General features: G+C 43.6%; 1 protein-coding gene and 1 pseudogene across 2 annotated transcripts in view; one reads left to right on the top strand and one right to left on the bottom strand.

Moving 5' to 3' along the window:
- SRPK1 (SRSF protein kinase 1) overlaps positions 1-5,376 on the bottom strand; it is an 81,248-nt gene extending 75,872 nt beyond the window's left edge. The window contains exons 1-2 of the mRNA XM_082849030.1: positions 5,324-5,376; positions 4,737-4,797 (exon numbers count right to left, since the gene is read on the bottom strand). Coding sequence (XP_082705156.1) covers positions 4,737-4,797; positions 5,324-5,336 — 74 coding nt within the window. The 5' untranslated portion in view covers positions 5,337-5,376. The remainder of the gene's footprint in view (positions 1-4,736; positions 4,798-5,323) is intronic.
- A 9,017-nt stretch (positions 5,377-14,393) lies between these two features.
- Positions 14,394-16,422, top strand: LOC309967628 (suppressor of cytokine signaling 5-like; annotated as a pseudogene). The gene is made up of 4 exons: positions 14,394-14,397; positions 14,490-14,906; positions 15,043-15,780; positions 15,998-16,422. The product of its transcript is annotated as a suppressor of cytokine signaling 5-like (transcript).
- The last annotated feature ends 4,077 nt before the right edge of the window (positions 16,423-20,499 follow it).

A 20,499-nucleotide genomic window follows, 5' to 3' on the forward strand; every position in this document is an offset into this window, starting at 1 on the left:
TCTAAAGAAACATGGTAAACTGGCAAGCCTCTGGGCCTCACTGTAGAAGAAACACTAATGCAAATAAAATTTACTAACGTACATAAACTTACTGAGAAAGAAAAGAAGACAAGAAAATATTTCTAAGAGCAATTCTAAAATGCAATTCTAGCAGTACATAATTTTGAAAGTACATACTTTAATGGAATCACACAAAGTTAAAAATGCAACTTTTTTTAAAGATAGGAAAGTTGACATCAAAAATTTCAAAGGTAAAAAGCAAAGAAACAGATTAGCTACATATAAAAAAATTAATTTATGTCAAAAACACACTATAAATGTAATTTGAAAGGCTAACAAGCTGAGAAGTACAAATCTGTCACATAACAAAAGGTATATTCTTTTTTTTTTTTTTTTTGGCGGTATGCGGGCCTCTCACTGCTGTGGCCTCTCCCATTGCGGAGCACAGGCTCCGGACACGCAGGCTCAGCGGCCATGGCTCACGGGCCCAGCTGCTCCGCAGCATGTGGGATCTTCCCGGACCAGGGCACGAACCCGTGTCCCCTGCCTCAGCAGGCGGACTCTCAACCACTGCGCCACCAGGGAAGCCCCAAAAGGTATATTCTTAATAAATAGCTCTTAATATCAAGAAAATGATCAACAATCCAACATAAAAATGGACAAAAGATAGTAGCAGGTCAATAAATATATCCTCCAAATGGTCAACCTTTTAGTAATAAAAGAAATTAAAACAAGATACCTTATAGATTACTGTCTTTGGGAAGCTTTTTCAAGTAATACTGTCCAGTTCTGGTGGCTAAGCAGGAGCTAGAAGAATATTCCCACTCCTAATATTCTGGCTAGAGCAGCCCTTCATTTACCTCCTTCAAATGTCACCTTATCAATGTGTCCTCCATCACCCTATTTAAAACTGCACCCCCATTTCCCACTTCTCAATCCCTTTATCTTAGTAAAATTATTAGATATGAAATCCATTCTGGGATTATATTCCATAGAAACAATTTTGAAAGCAGACATAGGGACCTCCCTGGTGGTCCAGTGGTAGAGAATTCACCTAACAATGCAGGGGATGTGGGTTCGATCCCCAGTCAGGGAACTAAGATCCCACATGCCAGGGGGCAACTAAGCCCACATGCCACAACTACTGAGCTCACGTGCCTCAACTAGAGAGCCTGCATGCCAGACTACAGAGCCCACCCACCCTGGAGCCTGTGTGCCACAATTAGAGAGAAGCCCGCACACCTCAACGAAGATCCCACATCCTGCAACTAAGACCCAATGCAGCCAAAAATAAATAAAATAAATAAATCATCTTAAAAAAAAAAGCATACATAAATTGTCTTAAATTATAAAAACCTATGACAAACAGATGAAGGCACACAGCTCTTGATATACACATTGAAAACTGAATGCTCAAAGGGAGATATAACGTTGTACCCTTTAAGAGACATACCCAATGGGCCATGAAAGTGTACCTGAACACCCATGCATCCTGAGGTCCCTTATTCACAAGCCTCTGTTCACTCAGCCTCTATTCTTATTTGTCCTCAGATACACCAAAAGGAATTGTCACTTGGAGACAGCAATGGTTAGTATCCAGGGCTTTGGGGTATGTCAGATCTGGGTTAGAAACCTAGCTTTAAATTTTCTAGGGGAGTAATCTGGCAAATCTCAATTGCCTTATCTGTAAGGTAAAATAGAGATTATCACCAACTAGTTAATGTTAGTAAACAAGAGTACAGTGTCGGAAAAACTGAAATGGAGAAGGAATTCTTCAAATAAAACTACTAAAGACAACTAAAAATCCCCAAAGTCAGATCTTTCAGCACAGTAAAAGAACCCAAAGGAAACAAATCCTAAAGAGCACTGAGCTGGAAGGCAGGAGCCCTGGATTCCAGTTTTGACACTGCTACAAACTGGTTCAGCTCCATGGGAATATTATTTAAAGTATGTAGATTCTAGTTTTAAGATCTACAAAATCAGGGGACTGAAAATCCCTTCCACCTGTTCCACACCATGACTAAATTACTAGGATGTTATTTACTGTTGTACATCCATAATTTCTAAAATTTTTCATTTAAATGTTTGGTTTTTTTAAACTTCAAGTCCTGATGAGTTTTCATTATGACTGAGCTACCAGTCATAACATATAAGACTGTTTCCTTAACTAAGTAATCCAAGGTCAGATTGCTAAAACGCGGCAAAATCAGAATTCAAACCAGATCTGACTCACTCCAAAGACCAAACTATCGCACCCTTCTCCCTCAGACTTTCTCCCGGACTAATCTCCTGGTAACTAGCAGCTTGCCTTTGCAAAATGACTAGAAGTCAGAAGTGCAGTCAAGAGTCAAGGAATAAAGTCAAGTTACCTGAGACAAGTGGGGCTTGAACTTCTGACACAGTACTCTGACCAAGTTAATTAGTTAGACATTTCAAGTACTTAAAAGGCGGCTGGAGAAACCAAAAAAAAAAAGTAATATTATCAAGAAAAACTATTAATTGAAGACAAAATAAAAAATTAAGCACCTCTGAAACTATAAGTAAATGGGGGTGGTTCAAGGAGTCAAGTTGTACAAGATGAAATATTCAGTAAAATAACTAATTATCTGTACTACTCACTTGCTTTTGTGCAAGTGACTCTAGGTTACCCACAGTAGTGAATGGAGGAGTAACAGATAATCCAAAGTACGTATATTCAGCTTTACAAATAAAGCATATGGTCTAAACAGATAATCCACGGGGCTTCCCTGTGGCATAGTAGTTAAGAATCCGCCTGCCAATGCAGGGGACACAGGTTAGAGCCCTGGTCCAGGAAGATCCCACATGCCTTGGAGCAACTAAGCCCGTGCGCCACAACTACTGAGTCTGCGCTCTAGAGCCCGAGAGCCAAATACTAAAGCCCACGTGCCTAGAGCCCGTACTCTGCTGCAACAAGAGAAGCCACCGCAATGAGAAGCCTGTACACCACAACGAAGAGTAGCCCCCACGCGCTGCAACTAGAGAAACCCCACGCACAGCAACAAAGACCCAATGCAGCCAAAACTAAATGAACAAACTTATTATAAATAAATAGATAATCCAAAGTACTGAATATCTGGTGTTAAAAATAAAGTATATGATCACCCATACATATTTATCTCCCAAATTATAGGCTGATTCAGGCTAATATCAAGGTTAATTTCCAAGTGGAGAAACCAGGACAGATGAAATCTAAATAATACAGTGAATAATAAAATCACCACCTCCTTACATCAGCAGAAAACATATGGTTTTATAACACATTCACATCAGTTCCACAGAGAGTAACAAAACTAAGGCTGTGCATGCACGCTCGTGCACGCACACACACAGAGTAACATTTAAATTCCCACTGCACGGGAGAACCAGGTTAGCTCCTGGCTGTTTCCATTAAACCAATCTGGGAGTAAAAACTGGTTTTTGAATCATCCACACGTGGATAATCAAGAGGCAAATTAAATACACACACAAACATATATAAACTCACATTTAAATGCACTGGTTACCAAGCACTTCAGAAAATAAAAAATTTCATAGGACAGTTGATAGAAATGAAGCAAGAGGTGAGGTCACCTACCACTTTAGCTCTATTGATAGAAGTCATCATTTGCTCTCCTGAAACATTAGGCAGCTGCCGAAAACAATACACAAACATACACACATGCACACATGCCCGGATCTTGAATCATCATTCAGAAAGAAAACCTAGGAAAGCCTCTGAAATGAGTTTTATCAACTCAGAAACACTTAGATGGTGTACAACTCCACGTAGATCCAAGGAAATGGAAGTGTCATGAAAATAATGCATTTTTTTTCTGAGTACAAGTGTCTAAAAGACAATTTCCAAGGCCCTCTGCAATTAAATATGAGTACAAAAGTTCTTCAGACTAAGCCTCACTTGCAGAAGCCCTCTACTGGGCGTTTCTATGACGTTCTGACCAACTTTTGTGTTTCCCACAATAGCGCTAAACCACGATTATGCATCCTGCTGATAAAAACCAGCAAGTGGTACTTAACACACCAAGCCAAAATCAGCAACAGTGTTGGCTAAAGAACTTCCCCGTCACCACTGTGATGCCCACTCCAGAAGGTATCTGCATTCAGTGCGAGGACTTGAGGTTCCGCGAAAAGAGAAGCAGCAACAGAAACCGGCTGCATACCCCAGAGGGCTGCCTGCAGACTGCAAGGAAGGCCAGGTGCCTGCAGGCTCAGGAAGTTGCCTAACCCAGGGGAAAGCTCCATGCCCTCCTCTATAAAAGGGAGCGTGTGGCTGGCAGACCAAAATACAGAAAATTCATTCAAGAATTCCAGGCCGCCTACCCTGCAGAAGGAGGAGGCAAATTAAGACGCTGGGAAGCAGGTATGGAAAGAGAGCAGGGTTCACAAACTGATAGTGATCTACCAGCTCCGTGGGGAGGCTCAAACTCGGGAAGCTTGTGCCTCCTCTCTGGAGTTGGGAAGGTAAGGTACCGGTCGGGCTACGGTCCTCTCCCAACAGCCCTTTCCAGAAGGCGCGGGGCTGCTAAGACGCAGACCTGGCCTCCAGCAACAGAAGCTCCCGCCCACATGGTTCACGGGGCGCGACCCTCCTTGGCCGCCCCGAGGCCATGTGGCTGCGGCCGCCGGGTGTCCAAACCCGGTGCACGTTCAAGGCGTGAAACCAGAGACGAGGTGCGGGGGCAAATCCAAAGAAAGGGATGTTGGGGGGTGAGACTCACTTCTTCTGGGCTTTGTCCTTCTTGGCCTTGGTCCTTTTCTTTCGGGCCTGGAGCGCAAGCACTGCAGGAGAGAGGGATGGATGAAGGGCGAATGGGGAGGAAAGGGAGAGACCAAGGTGAGGGTGGAGACCCAGCAGGGGCGCGAGGCCCGGGTGCGGGGCCTGCCTGAGGGGCGGCTCCGGGTCAAGCGCCACGGCGTCGGCCAGGCGGCCGCTCAGGGGTCTGGCGGCCCACGGAGCGCAGAGCAGCGCCCAGGCGGGGCACGCCGGAAGGGGCTCAGGCCGGGTCAGGGGGCTGGCGCGCCGGGGTCGGCCTCGCCTGCCGAGGGCCGGGCCCTGGAGTGGCCCCAAGGGGCGGGCCGGCCTGGCGGGGCGAGAGGCGATGACTGCCGGCGCGGAAGGACGCCGGAGCTCCGGGGCGCGGACCGGCTGCCCAGAGGCGGGGGGTGAGGGGCGGCGCCACCTCAGTGGAGGGGCGCCGCACGCCCGGGGACCGGACGGCGGCGCTTAGGCTAAGCTCCTGGCGTTGACCCGGGCCTTGCCCCGGCGGCCGTTGCCCCTCGTGGCGGAGGCCGCTCCACCGCTCACCTTTCCGCTCCATGGCGAAACCGGTAACTGCCTGGCGCTTGCGCACTCCACTGGCAGTGACTCCAGCTCCCGCCGCGGCCCAAAACCAAGCCCGCGCACACCCCGCCCCCCAGTTCCCGCCCCGCCCACGACGGCGCGCGTCTGCGCGTTGAGCGCGGAGCCTACCACCTGTTCCCGAGAAGGGGGGGGCAGTAAAGAATTGGGGGAAGAGGGGTGAAGGAAATAAAGCCGAGGATATACACGCAAGGGGTGTTTGAGGACCGAGCTCGGAAGCCTCGCAGGGTCAGCTTTGTTCTATTTGCCGGGCGGTTGCCCCTGAGGAATGGCGAAGAGCGTGGCACTGAGGGTTCCCTGTGTGCTGAGTCAGAGCTGCGCAGCCAACTGTAATCTGCCTTGTTTTCCTGGTCTGTAAAATGGAATAATCAGGTGTGTCCCAGTGCCTCCGCTGAGTTATTGTGAGGGCCAATTGAGAAACTATATAAAGAAAATGGAGGGGGGGCGGGAATTACAAGTGAGAAAGAAAAGGAGGTGGGAGCAACACAAAAGAAAGACTGGAAGGAAGGAACCTGTGACCTTATCGTCACTTAAAAAGTAAAAACTTTCTCTTAAAATTTCAAATTCAACAGAAGACTGTAAACGAAGGAAGCAGGAGAATAAAAACTTAGTGTTTTCTTATTTTACCACTTTATCTTTTTAGTACAGATAAACACAGTTGTCTTTATAGAATATTTTTATACTTTTCTAAGTGCATTATCTCATTTGATGTTCATGACAGCTTAAAGGCAAGACAGTTATTACTTCCAATACACAAATAAACTAAAACTCGGAGGGGATATGTACTGAGAACCTTGGTGTCCTGACACAGTGATCAGTCATCAAATCCTTCTTGTAAAGCAGGGTTAGAAAAGTTTTTCTGTAAAGGGCCATATAGTAAACCCAAAGAGATCTTGGGGGCCATAAGATCTCTTAACTATTAAGCTCTGCCACTAGAGCTCAAAAGCAGTCATAGAAAATAGGGGCTCTCAGTGTTCAAAAAAAGTCTTATTTATGGTCCCTGAAATTTGAATTTCATGTAATTTTCATGTATCATGAAATATTATTCTTCTGTTGTTCTTTTTTCCACTATTTCAACCATTCTTTGCTCAGGCCTTAGTTTGCCGACCCCTTTGTAAAGTACTGCAGCTGGACTGGGTGGAAGCCTGCAGACCTTTGCCCTTAAAGAAGTTAGACTCCAGTGAGGAAGACAGACAAGTAATTAATTGAGAAGGGAAGATGAAAGTACAATGGTGCTGCACAGGTCAAGCATGGGGCTTGGGTGGGATTTTATTGAGCAAAGTAGGTCATTAAGTCCAGCCAGGGAGGAGGCAGCTTTTGAGTTGGGTCTTGGGAAATGTGTAGGATTTCCAGAGGTGGAGGAGATGTCAGGCTCCTGAATGAGAAAATCAATTGAGCAAAAAGGCACAGACTTGGAAACTTACAGGCAGGGACTGGGGCTGGTAATGACTGAAGAGATGAAGTGGAACATGAGGCTGGAAATGTAGGTTTGCCAAATTTGAAATTGAGTTAATTAATATCTGTTGCATGGAACCCGAATGATAGCATTTCTGGGCATATTGCAAAAGAGGACAGCACCTGTTGGCCAAGGAAAACTGCAACCCAGTTTCCTCCCAATTCTATCCTGGAAAACAAAAGGTGAGTTGGGGCAGACAGTCAAGCCCTGGAGTATGTGGATTCTGCCAGCTCAGGAAAACCACATGGGGTTTAGAAAAGACAGGAGAGAGCTGGTGGCTGAGGGAAAGTCCCAGAATGGGGAAATTAGTGCCTAGCACTTACCAGGTGCTCAAATATTTGTCTAATCAAAGAATAAATGATGTGCAGTTTATGAGAAATGTCTAGATGAGGGAGAGAAGACACTGAGAGGGACAACAGGAGAGCTGTGCTAAAACCCAAATGGGTTAGTGCAGATCCATCAAAAAGGAAATACATCTCTGAGTGACTGTTGATTCTCTCTCTAAGAGCTCACCAGCCATCTGTTTAACAACTCATTTGAGAATTTTTCCAGAGTCAGTGTCAAGTTCACTGGACTGAGTTCCCAGAATTGACTATTTCTCCTTTTTCTTTCATCTGTTTTTCCCCAGTCTCCCAGCATGTTTCAGTTCCTCACACCTTTTCTGTAATTTCTATAATTGTTCATATAAGCTGTTTTGTTTTTTTCCCGTATTCTAAAGCCTATACCTTTTTCTGTGTTTCTCGCTTTAAATGTAACTTTAAAAATCACTTCCCCCCCCCCCCATTTTCACAGGACTTATCCTATTTTGGATTTTCCCCTTCCAGAAGTTATTCTTAAAAGTGATGGCCATTCTTTGGTATTCATTTTCAATTACATACATACGCCTCTCCCACAACTGTTTTTCTGCAAGTTCTTTTAAAAGTAGGATTATTCAGAGAACATGAGTCGTCATGTTTTTGCTGCTCATGGGCAGTGTCAGAATTTAATTTCTGCAAGATCCCATTCCTTTTGAGCTAACTTATTTTTTCAGGCTGTCCTAGGGTCTTACCTAATGCTTCTTTGGAATTTTTGAAATATGAGCACCTGAAGTGTAGGATACATGTTTCATCACACCCATTCCCTGCCTTGATTACCACAAACTCTCATAATTTTGATCTGAATTAAGTCCAAAGTATCACTTCCCCTCATGGCTTCCTCTGTGTCCTGCAAGATGAAATAGGCAACAGAAGAAGAAAGTGAAGATATATTGAATAAGATTCCCAGTAGATGTCTGCATAATTGGAGAACCCCAATAGAACTTTCTCTTGCCTTTGTGATTGTTTTGTGAAGTATATTGGGAAAATATAATTATATTTTAGACTTGAGTCTCAGTAAACATGGCACAGTCAACAGAATAATTGAAGAGAATTGAATAACGAGATTGAGGTGTGGACAGGATTAAGGGAAACCAACTAGGGATGGTGAAGACTAGCAACAGTGGGAGTCTTTACCACCCTGTAGGCCTGAAGACACAAGGGGTGGAGGTGTTACCAGACCCAATGAGAGTTTGTGTTAGTCTGCTAGGGTTGCTTTAACAAAGTACCACAAACTGGGTGGCTTAAACAATAGAAATGTATTGTCTCAGCCCTGGAGGCTAGAAGTCTGAAACCAAGGCATCAGCAGGGTTGGTTCCTTCTGAGGACTATGAGGGAAGGATTTGTCCTCTTTGCTTGGCTTGTAGGTGACCGCCTTCTCCATGACTCTTCAGATCATCTTCCCTGTATGTGTGCCTCAATCTATGTTCAAATTTCCCCTTTTCATAAGGACATCAGCCATATTGGATTAGGGCTCATCCTCAAGAGCTCATTTTAACTTGATTACCTCTGTAAAGACCCTATCTCCAAAAGGTCACCTTCTGAGGTTCTGGGGGTTAGGACTCCAATATATCTTTTGAGGACGGGGATACAATTCAACCCATAACAGAGCTGTAGCAGTAAGAAAGGACTGCCTGAATACAGCTGTGCCCTTTGATAGAGGGATATAACCATGGCGCAGCAGGGAAATAAATACCCAACCTCTTTCTCCGGTCATCCTCTCCAGCTAGTGCCTCCCATTGACAAAACTCAACTGGAAGTTAGAAGGCAAAGGTGCCTGGGTGATGCAGTCCGTGCAGGCCAGCCTCCCAGGGCACAGAGCAGGGTGGAGAGGTGGAGGGTGAATCTGGAGGGCAAACAAAAGATCCAGCACAGCCTGTCTGGGCAGTCTGTAGGATACACCCAAAGCAGCCAGCACTTTCCAAGCAAGAAGTCAGCCTCTTGGGCTCCCTGATCCCTGGAGAGGCTTGATAACAGAAGTTGCTTGGAGATAAACCGCTTTCTGGCTTTGTTCTATAAAAGCTTATACTTCACAAGGGAATTGTGCTGGAGTGAAGGGTTGAGGGGTGTAGGTGGAGGAGGTATAAGAATAAAAGCCTTGGGACTTCCCTGGTGGTCCAGTGGTGAAGAATCCACCTTACAATGCAGGGGATGTGGGTTCGATCCCTGGACAGGGAACTAAGATCCCACATGCCACGGGACCACTAAGCCCGCGCGCCACAACTGCTGAGCTCGCGCGCCTCAACTAGAGAGCCTGTGTGCCGCAAAAGTACAGAGCCCACGCACCCTGGAGCCTGCACGCCACAACTAGAGAGAGAAAACCGGCACGCCACGACTAGCGAGAAGCCCGTGCACCGCAACGAAAGGGCCCGCGTGCTGCAACAAAAAGATTCCGCATGCCTCAACGAAGATGCCAAGTGCTGCAACTAAGACCCGACCCAGACAAAGATAAATAAAATTAAAAAATAAATAATAAATAAATCTTTTAAAAAATAAAAGAATAAAAGCCTTGGCTTGATAGGGTGGGAAACTATGCATCATTTTGGATGCTCTGGCCACAGCGTGAAGGTTGGAGGAGGGGAGGAGATTCTCTAGCAATGAGGAGGTTACAGAGATTGATGGTTCTGGAGGCAGGTAGAGCCCTTGCTCTGCTCCCTGGAGGTGCTCTGGGGAGGCAACAGGGTGTTGCAAACTGACCTGCGCTGATCGTGTCCAACTCTTAGTTCTTCTACCTGGGTAAAGAACTTCTACCAGAGAAGTGTATAGTAATAAGGATATGTCCGCACCACATCCTCACTCCCGGGATATAAAGAAAACAAGTTTTGACTAAAATCTGCCACACACATTTGTTAACATTCATTAGCAGGCAGGCACAGCACAGCTCTTGTGACTTGTGTATATTCTCTGAGGTCACTCTGTCCTCTTGGAACCTCTGGCCCCAGGTTTAATTTCTCCAGTTTGGGAATCTCGGGGCCAGAGTGAAGACTGTTTAGGAAATACATAAAAATGTGCAACATGGTTTAGACATTTGAGTTCTGATTTCTACCTGCTATGCAATGTCAAATTCATATTTCTTTTCCTTCTTTCAGATACTTTCCACCAGGCCCACCCTCATGACAAACATGTATCAAGTACCCACTGCAGCCCAGGCAGGAGACTAAGGGCTTGGAGAAGCAGAGAAGAAGAAAACATAGCCCTTGCCCTGTAGGACTTAATAGCTAATTCTTTTTTTTTTTTTAATTTTTATTGGGGTATAGTTGATTTACAGTGTTGTGATTCAGGTGTGCGGCAAAGTGAATCATTTATACATACACACATATTCGCTAATTCTTACATAGTAATGACTGTTTGCTGGACACTGTTACCCCTCATCCCTCAAACAACTCTATGAGATCAGTACCATTATTATCACCTGTGTTTGACAGATGAGGAAGCTGAGGTACAACCAAAGTCACACAAACTAGTAGTAAGAGGCAGAATTTTGAATCTGGGCAGCCGGGCTCTCAAATTCATACCCTTAACCACACACCCTATCATCTGTCTAGTTTAGTGGAGGATTATAAATACGGTAGATGCACAAAGTACCACAGGAGCACAAAAAAAGAGGCCCGCTCAGCTCAGGATTTGAGAAGAGCTGAGGAGAGAGGCATCTCCTGAATGAGATGACACGGGGGCAGCATTGGAACACATCAAATAGGTGTCAGCTGGGAACAGAAGGGAGGGACGGAACCTGCGGTCAGAGAAGACAGCATGGTATGTGGGGGAACCATAAACAGTGTAGCATCACTGGAGTATAAAATGCTTTTGCACAGCAAAGGAAACCATAAACAAGACCAAAAGACAACCCTCAGAATGGGAGGAAATATTTGCAAATGAAGCAACCGACAAAGGATTAATCTCCAAAATTTACAAGCAGCTCATGCAGCTCAATAATAAAAAAAAACAAACAACCCAATCTAAAAATGGGCAGAAGACCTAAATAGACATTTCTCCAAAGAAGATATACAGACTGCCAACAAACACATGAAAGAATGCTCAACATCATTAATCATTAGAGAAATGCAAATCAAAACTACAATGAGATATCATCTCACACCAGTCAGAATGGCCATCATCAAAAAATCTAGCAACAATAAATGCTGGAGAGGGTGTGGAGAAAAGGGAACACTCTTGCACTGCTGGTGGGAATGTGAATTGGTTCAGCCACTATGGAGAACAGTATGGAGGTTCCTTAAAAAACTACAAATAGAACTACCATATGACCCAGCAATCCCACTACTGGGCATATACCCTGAGAAAACCAAAATTCAAAAAGAGCCATGTACCAAAATATTCATTGCAGCTCTATTTACAGTAGCCCGGAGATGGAAACAACCTAAGTGCCCATCATCGGATGAATGGATAAAGAAGATGTGGCACATATATACAATGGAATATTACTCAGCCATAAAAAGAAACGAATTTGAGTTATTTGTAGTGAGGTGGATGGACCTAGAGTCTGTCATACAGAGTGAAGTAAGTCAGAAAGAGAAAGACAAATACCGTATGCTAACACATATATATGGAATTTAAGAAAAAAAAAATGTCATGAAGAACCTAGGGGTAAGGCAGGAATAAAGACGCAGACCTACTAGAGAACGGACTTGAGGTTATGGGGAGGGGGAAGGGTGAGCTGTGACAGGGCGAGAGAGAGGCATGGACATATATACACTACCAAACGTAAGGTAGATAGCTAGTGGGAAGCAGCCGCATGGCACAGGGATATTGGCTCGGTGCTTTGTGACAGCCTGGAGGGGTGGGATAGGGAGGGTGGGAGGGAGGGAGACGCAAGAGGGAAGACATATGGGAACATATGTATATGTATAACTGATTCACTTTGTTATAAAGCAGAAACTAACACACCATTGTAAAGCAATTATACCCCAATAAAGATGTTAAAAAAAAAAAATGCAACGGGGAAGGAGGGAGATAGTTTGCTCCACAAATGCTGATTGGGCCCCTTTCATATGGAGGCACTGTGCTTGTTGTTGGGGGTATGGCAGGGACAGAGTTTCTAAGGAAATTGAACTTGAGTTTTCAAACATTTTGCTTCCTTATTCACTAAAATAACTTTTTGAAACTACCCCCATGCAAAACATGCAACAAACTAGGAATAGAAGGGAATTTCCTCAACCTGATAAAGGCTGAGGAAAAACACTCAGCTGTCATTATATTTAATGGTGAAAGACTGAAAGCTTTCTCCCTAAGATCAGGAACAAGAAAAGGATGTCCACTCTCTCACCACTTCTGTTCAGTCTTGTATTGGATTTTCTAGATAGGGTCACTAGGCAAGAAAATTACATAAAAGCCATACAGGTTGCAAAGGAAATTGACACTTTAAAAGTGTTAACATCACAGTTTTGAATGCCATCCAATGGAATTTAAATACAATAGCAATTTGATACCCACCATCATTCATTTTTATATGTAAAAAATAAAAATCACTTTAAGAAATTTTACATTACCCGCTTTTCTCGCTGAACTTGTATTTCTATTTCATTTTACTCTCACAAAAGTTTATCCTCAGGTAATACAATTTTATGCTTAAAAGTCTTGTATTGATCATCCTATCATACTTCTCCACCATACAAATGTGTGTTTATGTTGTAATTTGATTTGTAAAAATGTTTCCTGAGATCATGATCCTCTAAAAGCTTTCTTACCTATCATTATGAGTATTATTATTGCATGATTAATCAAAATAACATATAGGATCATTTTGTGATAGATGAAATTTTATTGCAAATATACCTCAGTGCAAAGGTAGGTGATTTTTCTCAATAAGCCCTGCATCATTCTATTCATGTTTGTTTGGTAATAGCTACGAAAACTTGGTCACGTAAAATAAGTACATGGGAATGGAAAGGGTTTGGCACAGGAGTATCATTGTTTTTTTTAAACTCCTTCTAAATGTGCCAAAAATCATGTAGTAATCGTCATCAAAATTTATATTAATGACCGTCAACTGACAACTCCAAGAGGTCCTTATTCAGTTTTGTTGAAGGCCTATAATTGGAAACCATCTGACTTGCAAAAAGTCATTAAAGTTACTTACTCTCTCAATCCAAACACCAATATTTCGATATGTTCCTTTGTTTGGACCTTTGAGAGGTTTATACACCCTCTGGCAGTGAACCTGAGAATGACATTTTGGGGAGGGAAAGGCCTTTTTTGTTTGTTTATTTGCTTTGATTGCCCCACTACTCCTTGGAATGACAGTGACTTTTGTTTACTGCTGTATCTCCAGGGCCTACAAGAAAAGTGTCAGATACGTAGTAGGTGCTCAGTGAATTATCTGGGATGTTATGAAAGAATGTAGAAATCATGGGTGGCTGGGTGTATGGGGGGGAAGGGACCAGGGCAGGAGGCAGAGACACAGAGGCACTCAGTGCACTGATTTGAGTTTCTCATGTCAAAGGCACCAAGAAGCCACCTTTCCCCAAATTGAAGCAGCACTGAGTAGAGAAAAGGCCTAATCTTTGGCATCTCACCTGGGTTTGAGTTTTGACATTGACACTGAATAGTGGTGACTTTTGGCAAACTCTTGGTCTTAAGAGTCCTACCCTGGGTAAAAAGAATAACTGTCCCTCTCTCAACGAGAGGCTTTGGAGGAAGTAGCAAATATGATCATGCCTGTGAAGTACCTGCACCATTGCATGCACTCAGTAAATAGGAATTGTCCTTCATTTGAACCTGCTTTTCCTTTTGGTGGCACACCTTTCCCTCTACTAGGCCAGGAATTTGCACTATTGGACTTATTCTGAACGTTCACTGGCACAGATACTAAGCAGTAGACAAGATGGTAGAGTTAGGGGCCTCAGGGGGAATCCAGGGCAGTGGGACCTCCTGTACCTCAGTTTCCTCATCTAGGAAATGGGAGTAATAACAGCCCTACCTCACAGGGTTGTTGTGCAGAATAATGTGTTAGCTTTTGTGAAGTGCTTAGAACAGAACCTGATACACAGTAAAGGGTTAATAAGTGAGGGCTACCTGGGAGAGAAGGAGCACGCCAGGGTAATAGCGGAGTGGGAGAGTGGGGATCATTTGAGCTGCTGTGTCTCCCACACACCATTTATAAGATGCATCAGGATGTCGCAGAGAGTCAGGCTCTATGGAGGAACGAACACCACTGGGCAAGTTTCAGTGAGTGTAGCAGGTTAAGGGCACCATGCGTATCTGTGGCCAGAAGAACAACATATTTCCTTCAAGGCTCCTGCCCCTCCAAAGCCCTGCCTGCTATTGGTCATGAGCTTATAATCAACAGATAAAGTGGGGAAAATATGGAATAACTTCCAATACAGGTGTCAGAATCTCTTCAGCCATGAAGGAGGAAGCTGTAGTGAAAATGCAGGCATGAACTCCAACAGATGTGTTGTCTGTCAAAGAGAAAAAATCAATATAGGAGACAGCTCCTCAGCAACAGAGCAGTCCCTGAAGAGGAAATGTTGCCTTATGACTGGGATTAAGCCCTTCAAAGAATTCTTCAAGGAGAAACCAAAACTGTGCCACTGAAACTCCTCACATTGTTGAAATAAGCATTGAAATGGATAATAATTCATGTGTCACCCCAGGGACAAGACTTGCAAGAAGAGGTTTCTACTATTGACATGCTCCGTGGGGTAGGAAGAAAAAACATTCCTGTTCTGCAGAGACACAAAGTTCTTTGGATACTGGTAAAAAGCTTGGTGGAGGGAATTCCCTGGTGGTCCAGTGGTTAGGGCTTGGCGCTCCCACTGCCAGGGGCCTGGGTTTGATCCCTGGTCGGGGAACTAAGATCCCACAAGCCGCACAGCCAAAAAAAAAAAAAAAAAAAAAAGTTTGGTGGAACTCGAAGTGGACTTCAAAGGAGAGAGAGGCGAAATGGCATAAGCTCTGTACATGACATGAACATCATTTCCAGCAGCACTGTAGGAGACAGAGATTGCAGGATACTGTAGGCTTGTGTTTTCCCATGAGAACTTAAACAAGCGGTCAAAGCTCCTCTTTTCTAATAAAAGAAAAACACGCCTTTCTGAATTAATGCTTGAGAAATGTTCTTTCCCTGCTGTCTCAAATTTAGCCCCTAAATGGCCTTTGATTAAACAGCATATTCCTGTGAGCCCACATTCAACATTTTTTGATACGTTTGATCTATCCTTGGCTTCTACAGAAGCTGAAGAGGATAAGCTTAGAGAGAGAAGGCAGCTTGGTGTTGAAAAAGAGGTTGATCCCCTTCCCGATGCACAAACATATACGTCTGAAGACACTGTACCGGTTAATTTTTTATATAAACTGGAGCCAAAGTCAGCTCCTAGAATGACTGAAATAAATCAGAACAATTCTGCAATTTCACAAGCTAATTGTGACTCAGAAGAGGACACAACCCCCCAGTGTTTGCAATCACGCAGGCAAGGGCAATGTCAGGTACCCGGAGACAGCCATGCCCATGTTAGTAGATGGAGAGCTTGGGAAGTCCATAAACAGATTGATTACATACACTGCCTCATGCCCAATTTGCTTCAGATTACAGGCAATCCCTGTCACTGGTGAGTGATGAACCATTACGAAGCAGAGCCGTTCTTTTTTTTTTTTTTTTGTGGTACGCGGGCCTCTCACTGTTGTGGCTTCTCCCATTGCGGAGCACAGGCTCCGGATGCGCAGGCTCAGCGGCCATGGCTCACGGGCCCAGCCGCTCCGCGGCATGTGGGATCTTCCCGGACGGGGGCACGAACCCGTGTCCCCTGCATGGGCAGGCGGACTCTCAACCACTGCGCCACCAGGGAAGCCCAGCAGAGCTGTTCTTGAAGAGAAACCTGAAGGCCCATTTTTGATCAGGGACTCTGCAAAGAGTCCTCTTTTCCGTGATCTTCCGACGTGACAACAGATCCCTGCCTGCCCAAATTGAACAGTGGAATCATAACCTTAGTTTTAATACTCACGACCCTTAGACAATTCATTCTTCCACTGTAACAGGACTTTTGTGGAACGCTTTAAAGATCCCAGCTCTTGCATGTTTTTTGGACCATTGCTTACTATATCACTAAATAGGACATTGTCTTTTAGGCCGCAATATAACTGCCATGCAGTCATCTGTAGGTGCACCACATATGATGGTGGTGGGCTCCCTTCCCATCAATGTTACAGGATTTTTTAAAAGAGTGTCATTAAAAACAAAAAGAGTTCGCTGGTTAGAATGAGAACCAGTCAAGGCAAAGTAAACTCTCCCATCCCCAAAGGACATTACCTAGATCTGCTTTTATGTGCGTCAGAGAGTACACCTATAGCAAGCACACATATCAGTGTTAGGCTTCTTCAGTACAGTACGTAAGCTTAGTGTTAGTATCTGTCAGACGTGATCTACTGTTACTTAGATAAACGTGGTGCCTATTGAGACAACAGAGGATAGAGCTACAGGTGTTCAGTAAGGCTACAAAAACATTTAGTTGATTTAGTTAATGGGTTTTTAATGGCTGTAGTAATTGAGTGAGGCAACTCTGGGGCATTTGCTGTGAAGAATTCTATTTCTTACTGAAGAATAAATAATTATTGGATGAGTGTTACAACAGTGTGACTAATGTTTGAAATTACCATTTTTCTAAAAATGTTTTCTATAAACTTTCAAAAGTAGCAATGTTTGTAGTTACTATAAATCAAGCTTTGGAAGTCCCCAAAATAAAGACTGCTTTCCTTTAAGGAAAAAAAAATTGCAATTTTCTGACATGAGGGCATAGTGCATTTCACTTAAGCATTGCTATAGTTTATACTCAGTCTCCTTGTCTGTTTCATGAAAAGTACTGTTAAGTAAACTGGATTTCTGTCAACTCCCTGGCATTTCCCTTAAATTTATTAAATCTGAAGAAAGGATACTGGAAATAAAGTTGTAGGCCTGGCTTCCTAGAGGGCTGAGGCCAGGTGTGGGCATCCAGCAGGGTTCCCAGGTTGTTTATCTCAGTCCTTAAGAACAAGAAATGCATGTTGGGATGGTGGTATTTTAGATTTAATCAAAGCACCCTCTAATTTACTAAAGAAAAAGTACTATAACTTTGGGAGGTAAGAATCCTTCATTACTAAGACAAAGCCCATGCTTTCTAGTAAAACAAAAGAAACACCCCAGAATGTTAACAGAATTTCTCTAGGGAATGGAAGTACAGGAGATTTCTTTTTTTTCCACCCCACTTTTCTGTATTTTACAATTTTCATTAAAGAGCAAGTATTATTCTTACAATGAGAAGCTGTATTTTAACAAATTTATAAGATAACACAAAATTAATTAAAGCATGAGTCTCCTTTGATTATATTAAGTCCAATATTCAGAGCATTGGATAGAGTTTTTAGAAAGACTTTGTCTCAATTTGGGGGAATAATTAGCCCTATACTAAATGGTGCTCTAGTCTCACCTAACAAAGCATAAAAGTCATACCTGAAGTGATCAAACTGTTTCCAAGTAATTTAACCATTTCCCAGAACAAAACTCAAGATTTTTCTTGGTGCTTACTCAGATGGACACTTGATCCACAGTAGCTGTGGCTCCTCTACTCATCCTTGGTCCGTTGGGAGACTCGTGTTTATCCCACTTAATCTCAATGCCCAGCTCAAATGTCATTTCTTCTCAGTAGTTTTCCCTGACCCACATTCTTTCTAACCCTTCCTGTCATCTGTATTTCTATAGCACTTTACCTCTCATTATTATCACCTTTTCGTTTAGTAGGCATGACACTCTCTCCCCGCATGTTTGTAGCTTGGGAGCTCCTTGAGGGCAGATATCATATTCTATTCATTCTTTTATCATAGTGTGGTGGATTAAAAATGGCCATAACTTATTTTCTCTTCAAGAAGTGGAGTGTATTTGCCCTCACATTGAATCATGGCTGGCCTTGTCACGTACTTTGATCTGTGGAATGTGGCAGGTGACGTGCTGCCTTGAGCTGCTGTGTGCAGTCCAGGTACCCTCCCAGAGAGACTGTGTGGAGAGAGATGGCTGCCTCCAGCCCTTGCAGCCATCCCAGCTGAGATGTCGAGACTTGTGAGTAAACCCATCTTCAATTTCTAGCCCCAGGTGAATCTCTAGATGACTGCGGCCTCATGAATGGGCCTAGCTAAACCCAGCCCAGATTGCAGAATAATGAACAAATGCATGACTATTGTTTTAAGCCACTAAATTTTGGGTGGATTGTCCTGCAGTAATAGATTATGGAAACACAGAGTATCTGGGGTATGGTGAGTCTTCCAATAAGTGTTTATTGAATTAAATTTATTTTTGTATTTATTTATTTATTTTGGCTGCACCATGCGGCATGCAGGATCTTAGTTCCCCTAATAGGGATCGAACCTGTGTCTCCTGAATTGGCAGTGTGGGGTCTTAACCACTGGACCACCAGGGAAGTCCCAAATTAAATTTAATTGTAAGAGACTGGATGGGTAAAATTGGTCCAGATGACCCTCATGGTCCTTTTTAGCACTGAGATTCTATAATCTCAAGACCCTTAATGACCTTGGATTATGCCATTACTTCCTTTATTTCTACCTTTAAATGAGAGTTGAATCTAGATACAATACAGTTAAGTCCTTGGGCATCTTAGTCCATTTGGGCTGCTATAACAAAATACCATAGACTGGGTGGCTTATAAACAACAGAAATTTATTTCTTACAGTTCTGGAGGCTGGGAAGTCCAAGATCAAAGCGCTGGCAGATTAGATGTCTGGTGAGAACCCACTTTCTGGTTCATAGATGGCTGTCTCCTTGCTGTGTCCTCATATAGTGGAAGGGAGGAGGTTTCTCTCTGAGGCCTCTTTTTTTTTTTTTTTTGCAGTACGTGGGCCTCTCACTGTTGTGGCCTCTCCCATTGCGGAGCACAGGCTCCGGACGTGCAGGCTCAGTGGCCATGGCTCACGGGCCCAGCCGCTCCGCGGCATGTGGGATCTTCCCGGACCGGGGCACGAACCCGTGTCCCCTGCTTCGGCAGGCGGACTCTCAACCACTGTGCCACCAGGGAAGCCCTCTGAGGCTTCTTTTATAAGGGCACTGATCCCACTAATAATTGTAAGAGTGACCTAATCACCTCCCAAAGGCCCCATCTCCTAATACCATTATCTTGGGGATTAGGATTTCAACATGTGAATTTTGGGTGACACAAATATTTAGACCATAATATTCCATCTCTGGTTCCCCAAACTTCATGTCCTTCTCACATATCATCAACTCAAAGGTCTAAGTCCAAAGTCTCATCTAACTGTCATCTAAATCAGATATGGGTAAGATCAAGTTACAATCCATTGGGCTTTGTGACATTTAATGTATTAATATTTAGAGACAGCACCTAGGGTCACCTATTTTGACCAATCTCTTTTCCAAACCCAGTTTTCTGCAGTTGTATTGACTTCACGTAATTTCTTATATGTGAAAATCATGCCCCATAACCCATTTACTGTAGAACATAAACTACTTTGAGATTTTTTCAGTAATGGAGAAAAATACTCTTTCAGATCTGGCCTATACTAGTTTTTTAGTCTTTAAACTTTTTCTCCAATTTCTTATTAGAGATATAAAATCTGCAATGATGACCACGCAATGAAAAGTGAGCTAACCAATCCAAACCATGGCATTTTGTAAAGTTTGAAACGTCTTAGAATTTCAGGCAATCTGCATTTTGGAAGAAGACTCAGCCTTTCTTTAATGCTGAACTGTTTACAATCAATTTACCATTTTTCTTCATCTTATTATTTCAGGAGGGGATGGATGCTATGGATTTATGAAGAATATGCTTTAAAGATAGGCTATAGTCCAAGCATCAGGTTGGTCTTTCTGAGGTCATGCATGAAAATCAAGATTTAGCTATGTTGCAGTTGTAACAGAAAGGTCTGAAGTCTAAACTCTACCAGACTCTCAGAAGCCATTGGTTCTGTGTTTAAATACCTTCCTCTGATGGAAATGTGGGAATGGAAGGGAGCTGGAGTGAGAGGGCGGCAGCCCACAGAAACGGCTCTCTGTGCACTTCCTAGTCTCCTGTTTTAAATGTGAAATGTTTTCTTGGTTTTGAAACACTTCTGTGCTTGTTCCTGCCACCCTGACAGCCTGGTTTGAACCAGTTTCTGGTTGAGACCTTGGTGCCATGGTAATCACCCTTAGGCTCCATCTGGCTGTGTCCCTGGGTGCCCAGCTTCTGTACTTACCCATGGTTACCACTCTTGGTCCCCCGTTTTGTTCTGCCCTCCTAGCAGTCATTGGAACCTACTTTAAGTCTAGCTCTTTCTCATCCTTCAGATGCAAGGTCATTGTCATTACCATAGGAAGAGTT

This window comes from Leucopleurus acutus, assembly GCF_964270905.1.
Source record: "Leucopleurus acutus genome assembly, chromosome: 10".
NCBI classification, from domain to species: domain Eukaryota; kingdom Metazoa; phylum Chordata; class Mammalia; order Artiodactyla; family Delphinidae; genus Leucopleurus; species Leucopleurus acutus.